Source organism: Phyllobates terribilis, unplaced genomic scaffold (assembly GCF_046119375.1).
Source record: "Phyllobates terribilis strain yellow unplaced genomic scaffold, ASM4611937v1 Scaffold_9__5_contigs__length_417890890, whole genome shotgun sequence".
Classification (NCBI taxonomy): Eukaryota; Metazoa; Chordata; class Amphibia; order Anura; family Dendrobatidae; genus Phyllobates; species Phyllobates terribilis.
The window spans coordinates 89,485,905-89,508,748 of record NW_027362769.1 but is presented as its reverse complement, the minus strand read 5'-3'; the positions used below and the strand labels follow the sequence as shown (position 1 = coordinate 89,508,748).

General features: G+C 43.6%; 1 protein-coding gene across 8 annotated transcripts in view; it reads left to right on the top strand.

Annotated features, from left to right (window-relative positions):
• Positions 1-22,844, top strand: part of DIP2A (disco interacting protein 2 homolog A) — a 111,917-nt gene that overhangs the window by 74,526 nt on the left and 14,547 nt on the right. For 7 of the 8 annotated variants that reach the window (XM_073646750.1, XM_073646748.1, XM_073646746.1 and 4 more), the window contains 18 exons: positions 8,610-8,701; positions 10,001-10,111; positions 11,752-11,875; positions 12,345-12,454; positions 13,856-13,958; positions 14,907-14,971; positions 15,052-15,145; positions 16,477-16,596; positions 16,792-16,906; positions 17,004-17,143; positions 17,228-17,364; positions 17,447-17,527; positions 18,965-19,092; positions 19,402-19,516; positions 19,599-19,800; positions 19,902-20,011; positions 20,502-20,582; positions 21,121-21,244. In XM_073646750.1, coding sequence (XP_073502851.1) covers positions 8,610-8,701; positions 10,001-10,111; positions 11,752-11,875; positions 12,345-12,454; positions 13,856-13,958; positions 14,907-14,971; positions 15,052-15,145; positions 16,477-16,596; positions 16,792-16,906; positions 17,004-17,143; positions 17,228-17,364; positions 17,447-17,527; positions 18,965-19,092; positions 19,402-19,516; positions 19,599-19,800; positions 19,902-20,011; positions 20,502-20,582; positions 21,121-21,244 — 2,052 coding nt within the window. Of the gene's footprint in view, positions 1-8,609; positions 8,702-10,000; positions 10,112-11,751; positions 11,876-12,344; positions 12,455-13,855; positions 13,959-14,906; positions 14,972-15,051; positions 15,146-16,476; positions 16,597-16,791; positions 16,907-17,003; positions 17,144-17,227; positions 17,365-17,446; positions 17,528-18,964; positions 19,097-19,401; positions 19,517-19,598; positions 19,801-19,901; positions 20,012-20,501; positions 20,583-21,120; positions 21,245-22,844 lie in introns of those variants that run through there. The other variant, XM_073646752.1, reaches the window with a different exon arrangement.

The following is a 22,844-nucleotide window of genomic DNA, read 5'->3' as shown; positions in this document are numbered from 1 at the left end:
GTAAAGTACAAGCAAAGTGAAAGAGAATCCCTGAAGTCTCATGCACATGTTGCTTATTTTTCCCTTGCAGATTTGAAGCAGATTAAAATCTGCATAATGTAAATTCTTGGAAAAAAAACAAAGACAAGCAAAATACCCAAATACCTCAAAGTAAATGGATAAATCACACAGTGCAAAAATAATAATAAATAATAAAGGGTATTTAGTTAACATAATTTTGATCAAAATAATGTAAAAGCCATCCCACCACGTCACGGTAACCCTTATGGGACAGTCCTAACTCTAATATTAAAACCTTACCATTTGTCAAATGACATACATATGGATAAGGGCAGAGAGACTGAACCCCTAGTAGAAGCATAGACCTGAGAGGCAGAATGAACCTTTCAACTCAGACAAAGGGCGGCCACACCCTTATATGCACTAAAGCACACTAAACTACAAAGAAAAAAACTGGGAGTCTGAACGGAAACGTAAATTGATGTGCATGCAAAATGTAAATGCATGTTCACATAAGGCCACTAAACAGAGAAAAACCAAAGACAAGCAAAATACCCAAATACCTGGAAGTAAATGGATAAATCGCACAGTGCAAAAATAATAATAAATAATAAAGGGTATTTAGTTAACATAATTTTGATCAAAATAATGCAAAAGCCATCCCACCACGTCACGGTAACCCTTATGGGACAGTCCTAACTCTAATATTAAAACCTTACCATTTGTCAAGTGACATACATATGGATAAGGGCAGAGACACTTGAACCCCTAGTAGAAGCATAGACTTGAGAGGCAGAATGTCAATCCTTGCAGTGTTTTTCACCCATATTAATGAGCGGGGGGAAATACGCAACAGAAGCATGTAAAAAACGTGGCAAAAAATGTATTTTACTCCGCGTTCTTCCTGCCAACACATTAGGCTATGCAAAGTTTTCTGCTGCAAATCCTAAACCTGTGCACATAGCCTTAGTCCCTGTCATGTGTCACTTCCCCCCATTCATTATAAGTTCTTGTTAGCATCATAATGAATTTGGGGTTGGGAGAAGACATTATCCGGTACATAAAGGGGTATTCCCATCTCCAAGATCCTATCCCAATATGTAGTAGGTGTAATACTAATAATATTAGAAAATGCCTCTAATTAGAAATGCAGCGTAGTTCTTCTGATTCGCTATATTTTTCCTCATGTTCAGGCATTCCAGGACCTTGGGTATCCATGGTTACGAACACTGATATAGTGACAGATATCTAGTTGCTAGTAGTCGTAGTATTGTCCTCTGCCCCACATCCCTCATATTGTCCTCTGCCCCACATCCCTCATATTGTCCTCTGCCCCACATCCCTCATATTGTCCTTTGCCCCACATCCCTCATATTGTCCTTTGCCCCACATCCCTCATATTGTCCTTTGCCCCACATCCCTCATATTGTCCTTTGCCCCACATCCCTCATATTGTCCTTTGCCCCACATCCCTCATATTGTCCCCTGCCCCACATCCCTCCTATTGTCCTCTGCCCCACATCCCTCCTATTGTCCTCTGCCCCACATCCCTCCTATTGTCCTCTGCCCCACATCCCTCCTATTGTCATAGAATCATAGAATCATAGAATGGTAGAGTTGGAAGGGACCTCCTGGGTCATCTGGTCCAACCCCCTGCTCAAAGCAGGATTCACTAGATCATCTCAGACAGATGTCTGTCCAGCCTCTGTTTGAAGACGTCCATTGAAGGGGAACTCACCACCTCTCGTGGCAGCCTGTTCCACTCATTAATCACCCTAACTGTCAAAAAGTTTTTTCTAATATCTAATCTGTGTCTCCTCCCATTTAGTTTCATCCCATTGCTTCTAGTCTTTCCTTGTGCAAATGAGAATAAAGATGATCCTTCTACAATGTGACAGCCCTTGACATATTTGTAGACAGCTATTAAGTCTCCTCTCAGTCTTCTTTTTTGCAAGCTAAACATTCCCAAATCCTGCAACCGTTCCTCATAGGACATGGTTTGCAGACCAGTCACCATTCTGGTCGCTCTTCTCTGAACTTGCTCCAGTTTGTCTATGTCTTTTTTAAAATGTGGTGCCCAAAACTGTACACAGTATTCCAGATGAGGTCTGACCAAAGAGGAGTAAAGACCGATAATGACTTCACGTGATCTAGACTGTATGCTTCTGTTAATACATCCCAGAATTGTATTTGCCTTTTTTGCTGCTGCATCACACTGTTGACTCATGTTCAGTCTATGATCTATTAGTATACCTAAGTCTTTTTCACATGTACTGTTGCTTAGCTCTATTCCTCCCATTCTGTATATGCTTTTTTCATTTTTATTGCCCAGATGTAGTACTTTGCATTTTTCCCTGTTAAAAACCATTCTGTTGGTTGCTGCCCACTGCTCCAGTTTATTTAGGTCTTTTTGAATCCTCTCTCTCTCTTCTCTAGTATTAGCTATCCCTCCTAGCTTTGTGTCATCAGCAAATTTAATCAGTTTACCCTCAATTCCTTCATCTAAATCATTGATAAAGATGTTGAACAATACAGGTCCCAGGACGGAGCCCTGTGGTACCCCACTTGAGACATTCATCCAGCTGGATGTGAAGCCATTTACAACCACCCTTTGAGTCCGATCACTAAGCCAGTTATGAATCCACCTAACAGTTGCCTGGTCCATTGCATACTTGGTCATTTTTTCAATAAGGATGATGTGAGATACTTTGTCAAATGCTTTGCTGAAGTCAAGATATACTATATCTACAGCATTTTCCTGATCCACCCAGTCAGTGATTCTGTCATAGAAGGAAATTAAGTTAGTCTGACATGACTTGTTAGTTACAAACCCATGCTGACTCTGGTTAATCACTTCTTTCTTATCCATGTACTTACATACATGTTGTTTAATAATTTGTTCAAAGATCTTTCCTGGTATAGAAGTCAGACTCACCGGCCTATAGTTCCCTGGGTCCACCTTCTTCCCCTTTTTGAAGATAGGAACAACATTTGCTCTTCTCCAGTCTTCTGGGACTTCTCCTGTTCTCCAAGAATTTTCAAAGATTATGGAGAGTGGTTCTAAAATTTCTTCTACAATCTCCTTCAGTACTCTGGGGTGTAATTCATCTGGACCCGGAGACTTGAACTCATTTATGTTAGCTAAATATTCCCTCACAATCTTTCTGTTTACTGATAACTTGGATTCCTCTATTCCTTTAAAAGGACAGTGAAGATCAGTTGATGTTACATTTTCTTTCTGAGAGAAAACAGATGCAAAATAGGAATTAAAAAGTTCGGCCTTCTCAACATCCTCTCTTACCATTTCTCCATTTTCATCCTGTAAAAATCCTATAGCATCTTTGACTTTTCTTTTACTTTTGACATACCCCCAAAATCCTTTTTTATTGCTTTTGACATCTCTTGCAAGCCTTAATTCATTGTCAGCTTTAGCTAACCTGATACGTGCCCTACAGGATCTGCAGACTGCATTATAATCTTCTTTAGATATGCCTCCCTCTTTCCATTTAATAAACATTTCTTTCTTTCTTTTTAGCATGTGTTTAAGTTCTGTGTTCATCCATCCTGGTTTCCTTAAATGCTTCCCATTCTTCCTACTTTTCGGGATTGTTAACGATTGTGCTTTGAGAATCTCATTTTTAAAAATTTCCCATCCTTCCTGGACATTTTTGTCCTTAAGGACATCCAGCCATTGGATCCCTCCTATTCTCTTTCTGAGTCTCTTAAAATCTGCCTTTCTAAAATCTAACCTTGAAGTTTGAGTCTTCACATGTCTTCCTCCTCTAGTTATCCAAAATTCTATAATAGCATGATCGCTGCCTCCTAGGGTCCCAGCCACCTTTACCTCCTCAACCATTTCCTCCCTGTTTATAAGGATTAGATCCAAAGTAGCAGATCCCCTTGTTTTCTCCCCTACCTTTTGGAAGATAAAGTTGTCAGCAAGAGAGGATAAGAATTTGCTTGACCTGTTAGTTTTACTTGAGAGAGATTCCCAACAAATGTCTGGATAGTTGAAATCTCCCATGACCACTACGTCATATTTTTTGGAGAACTTGGTCATTTGATACATAAAGAGTTCATCCATATCTTCAGCTTGCCCAGGTGGCCTGTAGTAAATGCCTACAATGGTGTCCTTTCCGTTGTTCTCTCCTTGTATTCTTACCCAAACAGTTTCCACAGAACTCCCAGTCTCTGAAGCTTCAATCTCTGTGCAGATATACGCTTTTCTAACATACAATGCAACACCTCCTCCTCGCTTATCAAGTCTGTTTCTTGCAAATAAGTTGTATCCTTTTAGCCTTTTATTCCAATCATGTGTATCGTCCCACCAAGTTTCAGTGATTCCAATGACATCATATTCCTTTTCCTGCATTAGTAGTTCCAATTCTCCTTGTTTGTTGCCCATGCTTTGTGCATTTGTATAAAAACATTTTAGTTTGTGATTGGTTTCTCTTCCTCCCATATTTTTATTATTTAGATTTTTTTGTCTTTGTTCTTCTTTTCCACTTCCAGTAGCAGAGATCTCAATAGTATTTGTCAGCTGTATGGCTTTTTCTGGCCTTTTGCTTCCCTTCCCACATTGTCCTCTGCCCCACATCCCTCCTATTGTCCCCTCACCCACATCCCTCATATTGTCCCCTCCCCCACATCCCTCATATTGTCCTCTGCCCTACATCCCTCATATTGTCCCCTCCCCCACATCTCTTATATTGTCCCCTGCCCCACATCCCTCCTATTGTCCCCTCCCCATATTGTCCCCTGCCCCACATCCCTCCTATTGTCCCCTCCCCCATATTGTCCCCTGCCCCACATCCCCCATATTGTCCCCTGCCCCACATCCCCCATATTGTCCCCTGCCCCACATCCCTCATATTGTTCTCTGCCCCACATCCCTCATATTGTCCTCTGCCCCACATCCCTCATATTGTCCTCTGCCCCACATCCCTCATATTGTCCTCTGCCCCACATCCCTCATATTGTCCTCTGCCCCACATCCCTCATATTGTCCCCTCCCCCACATCCCTCATATTGTCCCCTCCCCCACATCCCTCATATTGTCCCCTCCCCCACATCCCTCATATTGTCCCCTCCCCCACATCCCTCATATTGTCCCCTCCCCCACATCCCTCATATTGTCCCCTCCCCCACATCCCTCATATTGTCCCCTCCCCCACATCCCTCATATTGTCCCCTCCCCCACATCCCTCATATTGTCCCCTCCCCCACATCCCTCATATTGTCCCCTCCCCCACATCCCTCATATTGTCCCCTCCCCCACATCCCTCATATTGTCCCCTCCCCCACATCCCTCATATTGTCCCCTCCCCCACATCCCTCATATTGTCCCCTCCCCCACATCCCTCATATTGTCCTCTGCCCCACATCCCTCATATTGTCCTCTGCCCCACATCCCTCATATTGTCCCCTGCCCCACATCCCTCCTATTGTCCCCTGCCCCACATCCCTCCTATTGTCCCCTGCCCCACATCCCTCATATTGTCCCCTGCCATACATCCCTCATATTGTCCCTTGCCCCACATCCCTCATAATGTCTTCTGCCCCACATCCCTCCTATTGTCCCCTCCCTCATATTGTCCCCTGCCCCACATCCCTCATATTGTCCCCTGCCATACATCCCTCATATTGTCCCTTGCCCCACATCCCTCATAATGTCTTCTGCCCCACATCCCTCCTATTGTCCCCTCCCTCATATTGTCCCCTGCCCCACATCCCTCATATTGTCCCCTGCCATACATCCCTCATATTGTCCCCTCCCCCACATCCCTCATATTGTCTTCTGCCCCACATCCCTCCTATTGTCCCCTCCCTCATATTGTCCCCTGCCCCACATCCCTCATATTGTCCCCTGCCATACATCCCTCATATCCCCCCCCCCACATCCCTCATATTGTCCCCTCCCCCACATCCCTCATATTGTCCCCTCCCCCACATCCCTCATATTGTCCCCTCCCCCACATCCCTCATATGGTCCCCTCCCCCACATCCCTCATATGGTCCCCTGCCCCACATCCCTCATATGGTCCCCTGCCCCACATCCCTCATATGGTCCCCTGCCCCACATCCCTCATATGGTCCCCTGCCCCACATCCCTCATATGGTCCCCTGCCCCACATCCCTCATATTGTCCCCTCCCCCACATCCCTCATATTGTCCCCTCCCCCACATCCCTCATATTGTCCCCTCCCCCACATCCCTCATATTGTCCCCTGCCCCACATCCCTCATATTGTCCCCTGCCCCACATCCCTCCTATTGTCCCCTGCCCCACATCCCTCCTATTGTCCCCTGCCCCACATCCCTCCTATTGTCCCCTGCCCCACATCCCTCCTATTGTCCCCTGCCCCACATCCCTCCTATTGTCCCCTGCCCCACATCCCTCCTATTGTCCCCTGCCCCACATCCCTCCTATTGTCCCCTGCCCCACATCCCTCCTATTGTCCCCTGCCCCACATCCCTCATATTGTCCCCTGCCATACATCCCTCCTATTGTCCCTTGCCCCACATCCCTCATAATGTCTTCTGCCCCACATCCCTCCTATTGTCCCCTCCCTCATATTGTCCCCTGCCCCACATCCCTCATATTGTCCCCTGCCCCACATCCCTCATATTGTCTTCTGCCCCACATCCCTCCTATTGTCCCCTCCCTCATATTGTCCCCTGCCATACATCCCTCATATCCCCCCCCCCACATCCCTCATATTGTCCCCTCCCCCACATCCCTCATATTGTCCCCTCCCCCACATCCCTCATATTGTCCCCTCCCCCACATCCCTCATATTGTCCTCTGCCCCACATCCCTCATATTGTCCCCAGCCATACATCCCTCATATTGTCCCCTGCCCCACATCCCCCATATTGTCCCCTGCCCCACATCTCTTATATTGTCCCCTGCCCCACATCCCTCATATTGTCCTTCGCCCCATGTACTGGGAAAAAAAAATAAACACACTCACCTCTCCATGCGCGGCGTGCTGACGTCATCAAGCTGTGCGTGCCTGTGTCAGAGAGAAAGGGTCGGGCAGGAAGCAGAGGATGGATGCCTGTGGCTCCGCTGTCATTCTCTCTTGTAGGCAGCGGAGCTACATGATAGCTCCCTGCCCGCCGCACATGATGAGGGCAATCTGGCAATGGGACCCCCGGAGCCTCGGGCTCAGAGCAACAGTCCAGATTGCCCTCATTATTACTGCCCGGCAAGGGTCCCCTTCCACCTCCCCACCCCGGTGCTGCTGCACCGGCGGTATGTCTGCCCCTGTGTGGAACTGATGAAGTTAGCTATGTGATATACTCCGCTATCCCTACACGCCTTCGTAGATTTTGATTGGAACAGCAGTCTACATACAGAACCGCTGCTCCATTGAAACACCCAAAACCCATTCTCAAGAATGGTGGGACCCCACCAATCTAACATTCGGCACCCATCATGTGGGGAGGTCATGAGTTTTCACAATGGGAAAACTCCTTTAATGTCCGTATTCTGGGCTGATTATTTTTGTGCCAATCATGAGAACGGGGGCCCTGTGTTCCATTCTCTGACATTAGTGACTGTCATGAATGCTTCGTACTGCTCCACTCATTGTAGGACTCGCTGAGTGCTATACTCGGCAATAGAGCGGTAGTGCAAATGCTCAGCCGCGACTCCATTCAAAAGGAGGACTCGCGACCCCTCTTCTCAATTGGCGGTGGTCCCAGATTCATTGTATAAATCATACATGCTGCTAAATCTCCCTTAAAGTTATGGAACTTACTTATAGTATGACGCCACCTAGTGTTCATATTATATAGCAGTATCCAGGTCTATCTACTAAGCTTAAAGGGCTTGTCTGTTACTACACAACTCCTTATTAATGGGTCAAGAGAGGTAAAGAAAAACAATTATTAATCATCTCTCAGGCCGGAGATACTCTCCCATAGTCAGTGCTGCACCCCTGCCAATTTCTTCCATTCAGACAAAAATTGAATGCTGTAGCTGATCAGAGGCTGCTAATTGGCTACAGTGCTTATGACGCCCCCGACAGATGTTGATCCTACTAGACTTTTGGAGGACACAGTGCTAACTACGGGATGAGCAGCGCCTATCCAGGAGGTGAGGTATGAATTAAAAGAAAATGTTCTCCCTGGAACCCTTAATAAAGGGTTGTCCACTAGTGGACAACCCCCTTTAATTCTGTTAATCCTATATGCTCAGTCACTGTTCCCTGGCCCTTGGTAACTGTAGAGCAATCAGTAGAAATAGCTTTCTGCCCTGCTTGCTGTTGGTTACTCTGCAGTTATCGGGGGACGACTGTGCAGAGACCTGGCTGTTGGGAGCATGACTGATCATGGGTGACCAGCAGCCGATGGACCTGCACATTGCTATACTCTTAGAACACCAGGTGGCGACATACTATGTAAGAAAATGACATATAACTCTTTTATTGGATTGATTGATATTTTTAATTTACATCCTGTTAAAAAAAAATATAATTTTTTTATGATTTACACAGTGGCTGTGATATGTAATGGGTGGTTGACCTAATGGTGGATATATGTGCTAACGTTTCTTCTTTACAGGATAACGGTATCTTATATAATGCATTTGTATAATTTTAGGTAAATTGTGGAGTCGAAGTGTTAAGCTAGCATACACGCTATTAAACAAGCTGACCAGCAAAAACGAGTCTCTCCTTAAGCCGGGGGACAGGGTAGGTAAATGTGCAGGCTTCATAAAGCAATAAAGCATGTCTGGAAATTACTGCTATGGTATAAAGAGAAAGGGTTGTTGTATTTTATATATTTGGCTTAGAGGCATGGAGCCTTAACAATGCAGGTTCTTTCTCGATCTAAGATGCCGGGTATATGACTACATGGGATCTATGGACAGTATCATGTGATCTGCTCACGTCGAGTATTGCAGTCTTGTGCTGCCCGTGACCACTTTGCAGACAGACGAGCCTCTGAATAGTGTGTTTTGTTTTCTTTTTTGTCTTTTTAGTGCTCTTTTTTTCCCCTCTCTCTTAAAGAGAACCAGTCATCAGGATTTATCACTATAAAATAAAGGTATGGCCATAATGGCGCTATTACACTAATTAAATTGATACCTTTGTTGAAGGAACCCGATTAGTGGTTCTTTTTTAATCATGGTTTTAAGTTTTCTTCTGATGAGGTCTTCTGTGCATTGAGGCCGGTCTGGGTTGTAGGGTCTTTGGAACACCCTCAATGCATAGAAGATCTCATCAGAGGAAGAAAACTTAAAACCATGATTAAAAAAGAACCACTGATTTTATTCCTTCAACAAAGGTATCAATTTAATCAGTGTAATAGCGCCCTTATGGCCATACCTTTACTTTATAGTGATAAATCCTGTGGACAGGTTCCCTTTAAGGAAGACTTGTGCTGTTATGTGTTTGTGTGCATGGATAGGACCCTGTTAGAAATCAGACTTCTTTTTGATTACCTACATGTGGGTATTGCAGCCTTTGTAATTTAATGTGTTAATTAAGAATATTATGTCATTGAGTATTATATATTGAAGCCGCTCTTTTTATATAGTAAAACTTGTATTTTAATTCTATTTAATACAATTCTATTTGGTTATTTAAAGAGGATTTCTAGACTCGGGAGAAATTTCTGCAGCCACTGTTTGACTTCTTAATCTACTCAGAACGTTATCACCAGTATGCAAGTCACACACTTGTGGTCACTTAACCTCCCTCTCGCGCGGGAAATGGAGGAGAATGCGGACAGTGTGCACTTTCCGCATTGTCAAGATTCGTCAGTGTGCAGGCACAAAGAGCGATTGCAGAAATTTTTCTTGAACTTAGACAATGCGTTTCACGGATTGAAGGAGCCACTTTTTTTCTGCTACTAAAGAAATGTTGACTACATTAGCGACATTTGATGTACTATGTGGTTATTTATGTCTTATATAATGTGTTTAATTATTTTTATGCTACTTATTATTTAGGGAATGTTGATCTCACAAACTGCTGTTTATGTTACAGGTGGCTCTTGTGTTTCCGAATAGTGACCCTGTGATGTTCATGGTAGCATTTTATGGTTGTCTCCTTTCAGACCTTATTCCTGTGCCCATCGAAGTGCCACTGACAAGGAAGGTAAATCATGACAGCAAGCAATTTCCACTCTTCTTAAAGGGATTCTCCTTAAATAGAAAAACTTAAGGAAATAGCATTATAAATTAATTTTCAGATACCTTTAATTAGCAAATCACACTTGTTTGAGGGTAATAACTATAGAAATATAATGGCCGCTGTCTTCTTACACTAACTGTAATCTGTCATAGAATGTTAATGGGACATGTGCCTGTGAGCATGTGCAGTAGGAAGCTCCACTTGACATGTAGGAAAATGTGCTCTATTACTGGAGATATGCGGTAGGAAGAGGCTGCTCACACTGCTGTGCACCCTGTCTATCGGATCTAATACTGGAGATACCAGGAGTGCTGATGTAAGAAGAGGCTGCTAACACTGCTGTCCACTCTATTTATCTGATCTAATACTGGAGATACCAGGAGTGCTGATGTAAGAAGAGGCTGCTCACACTGCTGTCCACCCTGTCTATCTGATCTAATATTGGAGATACCAGGAGTGCTGAGGCAAGAAGAGGCTGCTCACACTCCCGACCAACCTGTCTATCTGATTTAATATTGGAGATACCAGGAGTGTTGAGGGAAGAAGAGGCTGCTCATACTGCTGACCACCCTATCTGATCTAATATTGGAGATACCAGGAGTGTTGAGGGAAGAAGAGGCTGCTCATACTGCTGACCACCCTATCTGATCTAATATTGGAGATACCAGGAGTGTTGAGGGAAGAAGAGGCTGCTCCCACTGCGTCCACCCTGTATTTCTGAATGCAGAACAGTTGTATTACCTGGAGATGATCTTTACCACATACTTTCAAGCTATCTCCAGCTCACAGTAATTTAGCTTACTACTGCACATGCTCACAGGCACAAGTCCTACTAACATTTCAGTATTGCTTTCTGTCAGTGTAACAACACAGCAGCCATTTTCAGTCTACAGTGATTACCTTCCTAGGCAAAATGAGTGTCATTTGCTAACTAAAGGTATTTTAAAATTTATTAAAAATGGTATTTTCTATTTTTTTTTTTTCTATTCCTGGAAAACCAATTTTCAGTGAATTTGTCAGCATGTGCCTCGTTAAAATTATTTAAATGGATACGTCGCCTTTAGAAGATAAGGCAATCCATATCTTTATGTAGTTGATCCATTGCTGAGAAAAGTCTGTTTTAATCCAAATGCAAGTGCTCCAGGTGTGATGGAGCACTTCCCGGGCTACTGCCCTCCTGGCTCTTGTTCCCCACCTAACGTCACCTGCTTCTGCTTGATTGGCTCCGTGAAGTCAGGCTCTTATGATCGTGCTGCGTAATGCTTACCCTGGGCACTGGCTTTGAGACCCTAATGCACAGGCGCGAAAATCACAGACTCGGTGAGATGTCAGTCAAGCAGAAACAGGCGGAGAATAGAGCCGAGGGCAAACACCGGTAAGTGCTTTGTCACCTCCAGAGCACTTCTAGTCTTATTTGTACAAGAATTAAAAGGACGATTTCTCGGTAATGGAGCAATAGATTAACTATATAGAGATACGGATTGCCTTATCTGATAGTGAGCTACATGTTCATGTAATCAGATGGGAGGGAACAATTTGCTTACCGATCCCTTTAAAATGGTAACATTCTTGTACTGAGCCAGTTATACTTTGCTGTTTTGCAGGATGCGGGCAGTCAGCAGATCGGCTTCCTCCTGGGCAGTTGTGGAGTCTCACTGGCTCTAACAACAGATGTTTGTCAGAAAGGACTACCTAAAGCCCAGACAGGAGACGTAGTGACTTTCAAAGGTAAAAGCCCGGACTGCCTGTTCAGTCTCTATTTTGGACCCAGACGGCCTGTTCAGTCTATATTTTGGAGAAAAAGACTGGGGGAAAGGCAGCCCTATATTACACAATTATAATGAGGTCTAAAACACTGCAAAAGTCGCTCGCAGGGGCGAGGAGGGAACAGCTGGGTCAAGAGTTTAAGAGGGGAATGATAAAAGCATGTATAGGGACTTCCTGTTTCTACATAGAGCAGAGGAAAAAGAAGAATTAGCTGGTAGAGAGGCAAAATGAGCAATTGTAAGTACACAGTGCTATATAATATGATGACTGCAATATATTAAGAGGATAAAAATTTTGATGGGAAGAGTGCTTGTTCAAAGGGATTATAGAGAACCTCAATAAGATCCAAACCAGAAAGGGTAAGGGTTAAATTACGGTAACTTGGCAAGATTGGACTTGTCTATAACGCCTATCCTTATCTTCTTCTTAGGTTGGCCTCGTCTGGCATGGTTTGTTATTGATGGAAAACACTTAATGAAGCCTCCCAAAGACTGGCATCCACATATCGGGGATGCCAGCAGTGATCCTGCGTATATTGAGGTAAACTGTCAGTGTACATTTTATTCCTAAAGTTTCTTATGCAAATAGGTTTTTTTTCAGAGCGCAAGAGGACTAGAACTACTCTAGGGTCACCATTTGGAAATAGCAATGCTAAAAGTCAGTATCCACCCTTTAAAGGGAATCTGTCAGCAGGTTTTTGCTATTTAATCTAAGAGCACCATCATGTAGGGGCAGGGAGTCTGATTCCAGGGATATGTCAATTGCCCTGCAGCTTGCTGTAGTTTCAATACAATCAGTGTTTTATCAGCAGGAGATTATGATCAGAGGACTAGGTGTCGAATGCAAACCAGTCCAACTAATCTGTGTAACCCCGCCCCCACCACTGATTGGCAGCTTGGAAGGAAGCTGCCAATCAGGGGTGTAGGTGGGGTTATACTTAGCTCAGCATTCTGACCACTGCTACATTTACAGCAGAGAAAACAGGGATTCTATCAACTGCACCAAGCAGAGCAGTAAGTGAAACATTGCTGGAAAACCTTTTCACTGATTTCCTTTAACGAACCTTGCCACATGACTTAGGAGAAGCCAAACAAGATATACTATTTGCAGACGTGTTTTGGGGTTTTTGCTCCTCATCAGTGCAAAGCAGGAGAACTGATTTGGCTGGGGGAGAGAGGCCTCTGATAGGTGTTGCATGGGGTAAAGTTTCTTTTTCTGAGGAGCACCAAGATGGCATAGGGAGACTTCTGAAAAAAAAAAAAAAAAAAATCATAATTTGAAATCTGATATGGCAAAAAGGTAATCCCCAGAAAAAAAATCACCTTTTTATAGGATTGGTCATAATGGTAGGCGTCTGAGTCCTGTGTTCCTTCTTAGTGCATGTGAATTAGCCCACAGTTCCTGAGCCTGCATCAAAAATGGGGAAGAGTAATCGCTGCACTCCCTAGTGTGGTGCTCAAGAAGGGACCGAGCCCTAATACTATGCAAAATAACCTTGGCACTCAAAATTCTCTGTTAGTGATTTGTGATTTTTTATTGCAGTCCAAAAGGATAGTATACAGAACACAATTGTGTTCTGTATACTATCCTTTTGGACTGCAATAAAAAATCACAAATCACTAACAGAGAATTTTGAGTGCCAAGGTTATTTTGCAATGCATCAAAAATGGGGACCTGACATATGACTTAATAGTACGTCATATGTCAGGAAGGGGTTACAGTTAGGTATCAGGTTGTATATACCCCAAAATAGTGTCACTGACCAATATAACTCATACAGCTACTTCGACAAAAAAAATAAAAATAAAAAATGCAAAAATAATAAAAATCCTGGCACATTCCCTTTTAGGGCCGAATTAGGCTAAGTCCTTAAGGGGTCAATATGGCATTGTAGATTAAGGTCTGACTTAGATACTCATTTTTACCTTTTCTTTTCTGCAGTATAAAACCAGCAAAGAAGGCAGCACTATGGGTGTAACCGTGTCTCAGTCGGCCATGCTGGCACACTGTCACGCACTCACCCAAGCATGCGGCTACTCAGAAGGTGAGTGCGTCAGATTCACTTACATAATTTATTATAACCATTTTATACAAGGATTTCTTAAATATGCAATGCTTTAAAAGGGGTCCTCATTTCCGAACAGCTATGCATTAATTCTTGGTCAGATATCTAGATGTTCATAAATGTCTTTTTGCAATGTCCTGTGGAAAGCCGCCAGACACAAATGTGAATGTTCCTATCAGCTGGCGCCCTTTCATAATTCAGAATCCTGCTTTGTGATCCAGTGTGTTTCGTGATAAACCTGGGCGACCCATTTTAATAAAAAAGGAAGTATGCAGTGGCCGGAAGTATGCAGTGCACATGATGTGAGGATTCACAAGTCTGCAGTCAGATAGCCTACATGTCTGCAGTCACTCATGTGACTACATACTTGTGAATCCTCACATTGTGTGCACTGCACTCTGTGAGGATTCATCCGATTCTGGGGCCGGGCGGTCATGTGACTACAAATATGTGATTTGCATACTTCTGGCCACATTCCGACTGAGCTGTAGCCGGCCTTGCTCAATACACTTGCAATAAGCGAGGTCTTGCCCATCTAGATGGCACACGACCCATGTATGCAAATCACAAACTTGCGGTCACACACCCACCGATTCCGAAACCAGAGAATCCTCAGTGTGCTGTGTACACGATGTGAGGATCCACAAGTCTGCAGTCACATGAATGGAGCATTTTTTGTGTCAAATCTGATGCAAAAAGAAAGTGGAGGAGTTGCCCATAATGTATCAGTCATATTCCACGTTTCAGAGGACTTTTTTGAAAGAATAAGTCTTAAGTAGTTGTCATAGACATGTGCTTTCGTATTTACTTTTCAGCAGTTTAGATCAATAGCCTCAATACACTTGAAAATTGTAGTTATTGCATGATGGTATTGCATTACAAACTGTAGCAAGTTGTCAGAAATGTTCTCATTGTCACCTATTCTAGCTGAAACCCTGATCAATGTCTTGGACTTCAAGAGGGATGCTGGTCTATGGCATGCAATGCTGACGGTGAGCACCTTCCTGATCAGACATATATGCTGCCTTAACACTGACTGTGGAGTGTTGCTCATTGTATATTTCTATCTCAGAGTGTTATGAATCGCATGCATGTAGTCAGCATCCCATACGCTTTGATGAAGGTGAATCCATTGTCCTGGATCCAAAAAGTCAATGCTTACAAAGGTATGTTCCTTGTGCCTGTATGAAGCTTAGCGGGAGGAGGCATCCTGTTAGTATCTATGTATGTCCTTGCCTAGTGTACTATTTACGTCCTGGCTTGTTGGACAGTTTATGCCCTGGCCTATTAGACATTCATTTCTGTAGCAAAAAAGATTAAAGGTGACATATTATATATTAGTTGGCTAAATGCCCCCAATTTCAGTGGGGCAAGCCAATCATCTAACGCACTCTTCTTCCAAAATATGTTCTTAATATGTCGAAGCAAAGAAGAATCGGACATGTTGAATGTCAACATGCCCAGTTCTTTGTTGTGAAGCAAGATGAGTCGCCTACTGATAACTTACAATATTGCTATAGTGCAGACTTTATAACAGCTGTCAGTAGTAAATGTAGGTACAAGGCAGTAATTGTATCTTTGATAGAGATTGATCATACTTTTTAAGAATTATTACAGAAGCAAATTATTAATTTTAATATTTATGCATATAAATATGCTGGTTTTGTAGATATCAATGTTTTTGAGATCTCAGATTGTTGTCTGCAAGGTGAGGGTGAGTAAGATAGAAAAGATAAGAGGCTTTTAAAAGATTTCTATTAAGGATACCCTCCTTGTTTTGGAGAAAAGTGAGCACTGGAAATATGTCCAGAATTAGGATAAGTTCACATTTCTGATTGTTTGTTCCATTCCCAGGAGCTGACAAATGTAATGTGTTTCCTAAATGGATCCGTTGCATTACTGATGCAAACCGAAGCAGAGGGACCTCAGTGATTGTTATGGGGTCAATCTGGGTTCTGTTTTCTGAAAATGTAGGGGCCGATTCATTAAGACTGGCATTACACATTCCAGCCTTAATGAAGGGCTCATGGAATACAGTGCGCTGAGTTCATTGAGGTGCGCATCACTTGATGAATTTGGCGCATCTTCTTAGTGGTGCACGCCCTCGCTAGAAATCCTCCTCCCGCGAGGGACTGCAGTGACATTTCTGGAGTAAGTAACTCTGACACTTTTGCACATTGCACACATATTTTGCAACTTTTCGAGCATTATATGCCAGAAAATTGGCTTTGATGAATTCGGGCCAAAATGTTCTGCATGATGCACTTTTTCTTATGTTCTAAAATCTGACACATAATGGAAACCAGACGGACCTCCTAAAAATCATTGGGGTCTTTCAACTTCCATTTGCATTAGTTGTGCAGTGGACTTGTTCTTCACGTGAATTCAATTTCTGTATCTCTGAACGGAACAGAAATGTGAAGGTAGTCCTCTGAAGGCTTTGATGTGTGGTTAGATAGTTGTCCTGTTGACTGTAACCTGTTGCCTCTCTCCGCAGCCCGCGTTGCACTAGTGAAGTCTAGAGACATGCACTGGTCTCTTCTCGCACAGAGAGACCAGCGTGACGTCAGCCTAGGTTCCCTGAGAATGTTGATTGTGGCAGATGGGGCAAATCCATGTAAGTGTCTAACGTTAAAACCCTTTTCTTTTCTTAAACTCCTATCCTTTAAATTCTGAAGATACCAAAGGGATCACTGGGATGTTATTGAGCCTATATTACCAATTCACATATCAACCTCCACCCCACCCCACCAATTATCGTCCTACTGACCTCTTTGGGATCATACTTTTTAAAGAGCATCTATATTTACAGGGTCCATATCTTCTTGTGATGCCTTCCTTAACGTCTTCCAATCACGGGGTCTGAGGCCAGAAGTGATCTGTCCTTGTGCCAGCTCAGCCGAGGCTCTCACCGTGTCCATGCGCAGGTGAATTACTTTGTGTCCATCTCTTGACATCTCAGTCTCAATGCTTTTTCCTTTCCTGCTTGCAATTTGGTCAACTCAACCTTTGTTCAATTTTCAGGCCACCAGATCTAGGTGGTGTTCCCCCTGGAAAGGTGGTTCTATCAATGAATGGGTTGACCTATGGTGTCATTCGGGCGGACACGGAGGAGAAGCTCTCTGTTCTTACTGTCCAGGACGTCGGGCAGGTTATGCCTGGAGGTAAGAAAGGACTTGGTCATATTTTTGGTCCAGTATTTCTTAAACTTGCGTCCAGGACTGACTGATCGTTACTTTTCTCTGCAGCCACCATGTGTGTGGTGAAAGTGGAGGGGCCACCGCATCTATGTAAGACGGATGAAATCGGGGAGCTATGCGTCTCCTCGCACTCTGCAGGCAACGCATACTACGGTCTGCATGGAATTACCAAGAATATCTTTGAGGTGTGTAATATTGACTGAAGATTTGTCCCGAGATGTCCTACATACAATAATGTGTGCGCTTATCACATCTATTCTTTCTTAGACGATGCCACTTACTGCCAACGGAGATCCCGTCTCCTCCAAGCCATTTATTAGAACTGGGCTCTTGGGCTTCATCGGTCCTGTGAGTACTCCTGGATCTCAAGGGTCTTTTTGTTTTTCATCACTGTTTAGTTCTGCACATCTGACTTTTATTATATGAGTGTGTTGCACATTAGTGCAATATATGTAGCATTTAATGAGGAAACGCACGAACTTCAACTCCATCAAATAACATGATGGCAATAGATTGTTGTTGGTTTCTCCCGCTAGTTTCCAACTTTATCTCGCAAGTGAGATTCTCACAACTTGTATAGCTTTTTGTTGTTTTTTTTTCAGAGAAAAATTCTTAAAGGGATTATTCCTTTCTTTATTGATGGGTATTGTTTGATACTGCTTGTAAATACAAGGACGTTTGTAATTTAACATATTTGAAAATGTCCCCGCATTCCCCTGATATTTCCATAAGAATTGTATCATTCAAAAACCAAATTATTTCCTCCATTGAGGGAGGGTCACTTGCCAATTAATTTTTGGCATATTACTAATTTTTTAGTTTGCAGCTTAGGTTACCAGCTGCTGCTGCGGGACCATAACATGCACAGTGCTTACAAGCTCTGTCCAATAGAGCTTGTAAGCGCTGCTTGAAAATGGATGGGATTTCTGGAACGCACTGTTAGCTTCTGACCCCTGCTAACTTCATTGTTACTTCACTCCTCCATTGCTGCAGAGCCAAAATGCTCCCCTATTATTGCACCTATAAGCATACAGTTTGTGCTAGCAATACAACAACACCAGTGGTCCAAACTATCAATAAAAGCTGGAGTGCACCGCTTCCCCCAGCAAGTAGGACGTTGACTGGCTGAACAAACTGCATGGGACAAACCCTTTAAAGGGAATCTGTCAGTAGGATCAACACTTCTAAGCCGTCTATATGGGCATGTAGGTCATAGAAAAAATAATTAAAACGATACCTTGATATCTGCGATTCAATGTTTTATTCCAGAGAAATACACATTTTTGTTTAAAAGGGTTCTCTGGCCTGAGGGTAAAAGCCTGCAGTCTCTCTGTGTGACTGCAGACTTGTGATTCTCACAGCTTCTACAGTGTGCGCTGTCAGGATTCTCCGGTGACAGGAGCAGGCGGTCATGTGACACTAAGTATGCAATTTGTATACTTCTGGTCACATTGCGACTAGACGTGTTTCTCCTGATCTACATGTCTCACATTGGTAACTCCCCCTTTCATTTAAAATGAGCTCTGGAGGCAGATTCTCAGGGAGATCTATGTCCCGCCCATAGATCTTAACAGCTCATTTACATATTAAGAAAAACGTGGATTTCTCTGGAATAGGACATCGTATAGCAGATATCAAGGTATCATGTTGTTCAGCTTCCTATGTCCTACATGTCCATATAGATGGCTTAGGAGGGTTGATCCTACTGACCGATTCCCTTTTAAGTATTTGACATCTTTTTTCTGCCCAGCTGAGCATATAATTTCCGATCTTTCACCTTTGCAGGAGCGTTTGGTTTTTGTTGTTGGGAAAGTGGACGGTCAGATGGTGATAAGCGGACGCCGGCACAGCTGTGATGATGTAGTAGCCACAGCCCTTGCCGTAGAGCCAATGAAGTTTGTATATAGAGGCAGGTAAGAACGTGATCTAAAATGATATTATAACAGGTCGTGTAGTGCGAACATCTGTATGTATCATCGCTTATGTGAGACCCTGCGTACAAAAAGGATTTTCCTCTACTATTTGGGGCCCCCGAGCAAGTAGCAAAGTGTCCACTTGCTTAGACCCCTCATGATTGGTTATTGACAGAGGAGAAGCCCAGCAATCTTTGTAATCTATGCAATTGCAGCCTCATCCTCTAATATTGGAGTGCTTTACCAAAGCAGATTGACTTTTATATGTGGACTTGTTAATGTTGGGTCGGATGTTCTGCTTTCCGTTAGGATAGCCGTGTTCTCGGTCAATGTGCTGCATGACGAGAGGATTGTGCTCGTAGCAGAGCAGCGGCCTGACTCCTCAGAAGAAGACAGCTTCCAGTGGATGAGTCGAGTTCTTCAGGTAAATCAGACTGCGTCCACAAGAATCATGGAACCAACTGGTGGCCAAGAATTGTTTCACTCATCAATTACTGTTCCTACAGGCGATAGACAGCATTCACCAGGTGGGTGTGTACTGTCTGGCACTTGTCCCTGCCAACACTCTTCCCAAGGCTCCGCTAGGTGGGATTCACATCTCTGAAACAAAGCATCACTTTTTGGAGGGTTCTCTACATCCATGCAATGTCCTCATGTGCCCGCACACGTGTGTCACCAACCTGCCCAAACCACGACAGAAACAGCCAGGTATACACCTTGATTCTTGCCTCACGTACATTGCTATATTACGCGATATACCAGATGTGCGTTACAGGAAAACGGTATTAAATGTTTGTTCATTGTATTAGATGTGGGTCCTGCTTCCATGATTGTGGGAAACTTGGTGGCTGGAAAAAGAATTGCACAAGCTTGTGGTAGAGATGTCTCTCAGCTAGAAGACAATGACCAGGCAAAGAAGGTGAAGGCGGTTTCATGATCGTAATGGGTTTGCACAGTTAGGCAATGTTCACACACAGTTTTTTTGAGGATTTGATTGAGCAGATCCTCTCCAAAATTCTTTTCGAAAACTCTTCCAATTCATTTAACCGGGAAATCCACTTTATTGTCCATTTGAGAAGTTCTTTGAGCTTTTTGTCCTGATAAAGGTTTTGAAAAACAAATGGTGGAATTAAAAAAGATGCATATCATTTCTTCAAAGTGTATCCTGAAGGAAACCTCTCCCAACCAAGCACTGTCCAATCAAAAGGCTGTGAAGGATACTTCTGGAAAACAAATTATTCAAAACCATTTCAGGAAAAGAAAAATTCCTCTTAAAAGGGAAAGTTTCCTGAAGCGGTTTCTGCTTGAAAAAGTCATGTTTTTTTAACTCCTCAAAAAATCAGTGTGAGCATAGCCTTGGCCTTCTGAAACATGTCTCCTTAACTCCTCCTTTTTGTTTGTGTCCCCAGTTTCTTTACCTGGCTGATGTTCTACAGTGGAGGGCACAGACCACCCCGGATCATCTTTTGCTTCTCCTGCTTAATTCCAAGGTGAAAATCTTTGATTTGTTGCTTTTGCTGAGTCTGTGACTTGTTTTCCAGCACTTACAAGATTTAAAAAAATAAAAATTTACTTTTTCTTGGTACGCCTGCCTCGCTAAAATTGTCCAGCCAATAAATATTTAATGTGTAAGACCTAGTTTATTCTGGTCACTTTTAAAGCTGTTTCTGATGAGCAAAAATCTAAATTGTGAAGATTTCTGCATTTTTTGCCACAAATTTTGTGCAATTTGCAGCATTTTCTTGGGTGCCCATCTACACCAAATAAATGTTTTAGCCATATATTACACCTTTTTTTTTTTTTTTTTTTTTGGACCTACATCAAAAGTTTTAATTGATGAGAAAAAAAAGTGTGGTTAGCCTTTGTAAATATCTCCATTTTTGGTAAAGTTAGGCCATGGATATTATTTTGGGGACACGATCATTACATGTTTAATCACACCACTGTATATGAATAACACACACTATGACGTGATCTTGGAGGTAGGCTGCTATTAAACTGCTGTACGCCTGGTTTTACCTTTCACAGGGCGCGTTGGCCAGCTCTGCATCCTGCTCGCAATTGCACAAGCGAGCAGAACGTGTCGCTGCTGGGCTCCTAGAGAAAGCTCGTCTCAATGTCGGGGATCATGTAGCACTTGTCTTTCCTCCAGGTGAGCGCAATGGAATCAACCTGAAGTAATTCTACAAGGTGCCAGGTGACGGGTTCTGTTCCATGGGACTGTGTGATAAGACATGGAGTAATAAAGGTGGCTGTACAGCTCCGATAGCTGGGCTCTGCAGGGGGAGATAAACCGCTGCCAAGACACCACTGGTGCCCAGCTTATGATCAAAGGAGATAAGATTTTCTTCTTTCTAAGGCAATGTGCCCACGATGCAGAAATGCTCAGGTTTTTTTCCTGAGCGTTTCTACATCTCCCTGGCAGAAAAAACTCATGCGGATTGTACATGCGGATTGTACATGCGTTTTCCTGCCAGGGACATGCGGATGTGAAGCGTTCTTCACTTGCATTTCCGCATGCAGGTTGTCAAGCGCTTTCCAGGCGATTTTAGCATCACTTGGAAAGTGCTTCACAACTAGGTCACACTATATAAATCCATGCAAACAGCATGGATTTATATAGTGTGACCTTTAGAATGGTTAAAAATAAAAAAATAAACCTATACTTACCTTCCGATGGCCCGGGGTGTGCTGCTGCGCTCGTTCCTGGCTGCCGGGATATCGCGATGCCCTGTACTGAAGGACCTACCGTCACATGACTGTGACGTCACCGCAGGTCCTACAGTCCAACGCGATGTGCCGGCAAAGGAGAAGGAGCGCAGCGCGGGCCGCCAGAAGGTGAATATAATCTTTATTTTTTATTTTATTCTTTTTTTTACAGTTTCTATGGTACCTGGGTGTGGAGGAGAGCCTCCTGTCCTCCACACCCGGGTACTATACGCACATTAAAACGCGCCAATTACGCAAGTGCAGATGCAGTCTTGCGGAATTGGCGCGTTCTAATGCAAGTCAATGGCGGCGAAAACGCAGCGCTTCCACAAAATAATTGGTAGTGCTGCATTTTTTTCCGCAATGATAATCCGCAGCGGAAATTTCCGCAACATGTGCACAGCACATGCGGATTATCATTGGGGAACATGGCAGGCCTTCTACCATGCGTTTTTAATGCGTTTCCGCAGCTGCAAAAACGCTGCGGAAACGGCCGGAAACGCATTAAAAACGCATCGTGGGCACACAGCCTTAAGCTGGCGATTAGATGGCTGTTGGCAGAACAATGCTTCTGGATCAGCCAAACTCTCCTGTGTTCTCTATAAGAAAGCCACTGACTGATACGTTAGCCAGCAGCTTATCTCCAGGAAAACGATGCGATCAGACATGTCCGATCAACATCTCTCTCGATCATCAGTTGGCCGGCGCACCCATACACATTATACAGTTGTCCGAACTCATCGATATGGGCAGGTTTAGCCGACATTAGTCTAATGTGTATGGGGGCCTTTACTTTTGAGAACAAAGGATCAGGCATATAAGATACCTGATCCTTCTATCCCCAAATCTGGTTTTGGGGGAGAAATGGGATCCCCTGTTAGACATTAAATAATTGACATATCTTTAAAGGGGTTGTCTATGCAAAACAGAACTTTGCAGAAGGGACTAAATATGTAAAACCTAACATAGTCCGCCATACTCTCTAACTGGGCACCCATTAGGAGTTGGCACAGGCCGCTCCGTGGTCTGCTCAGGGACAGCAA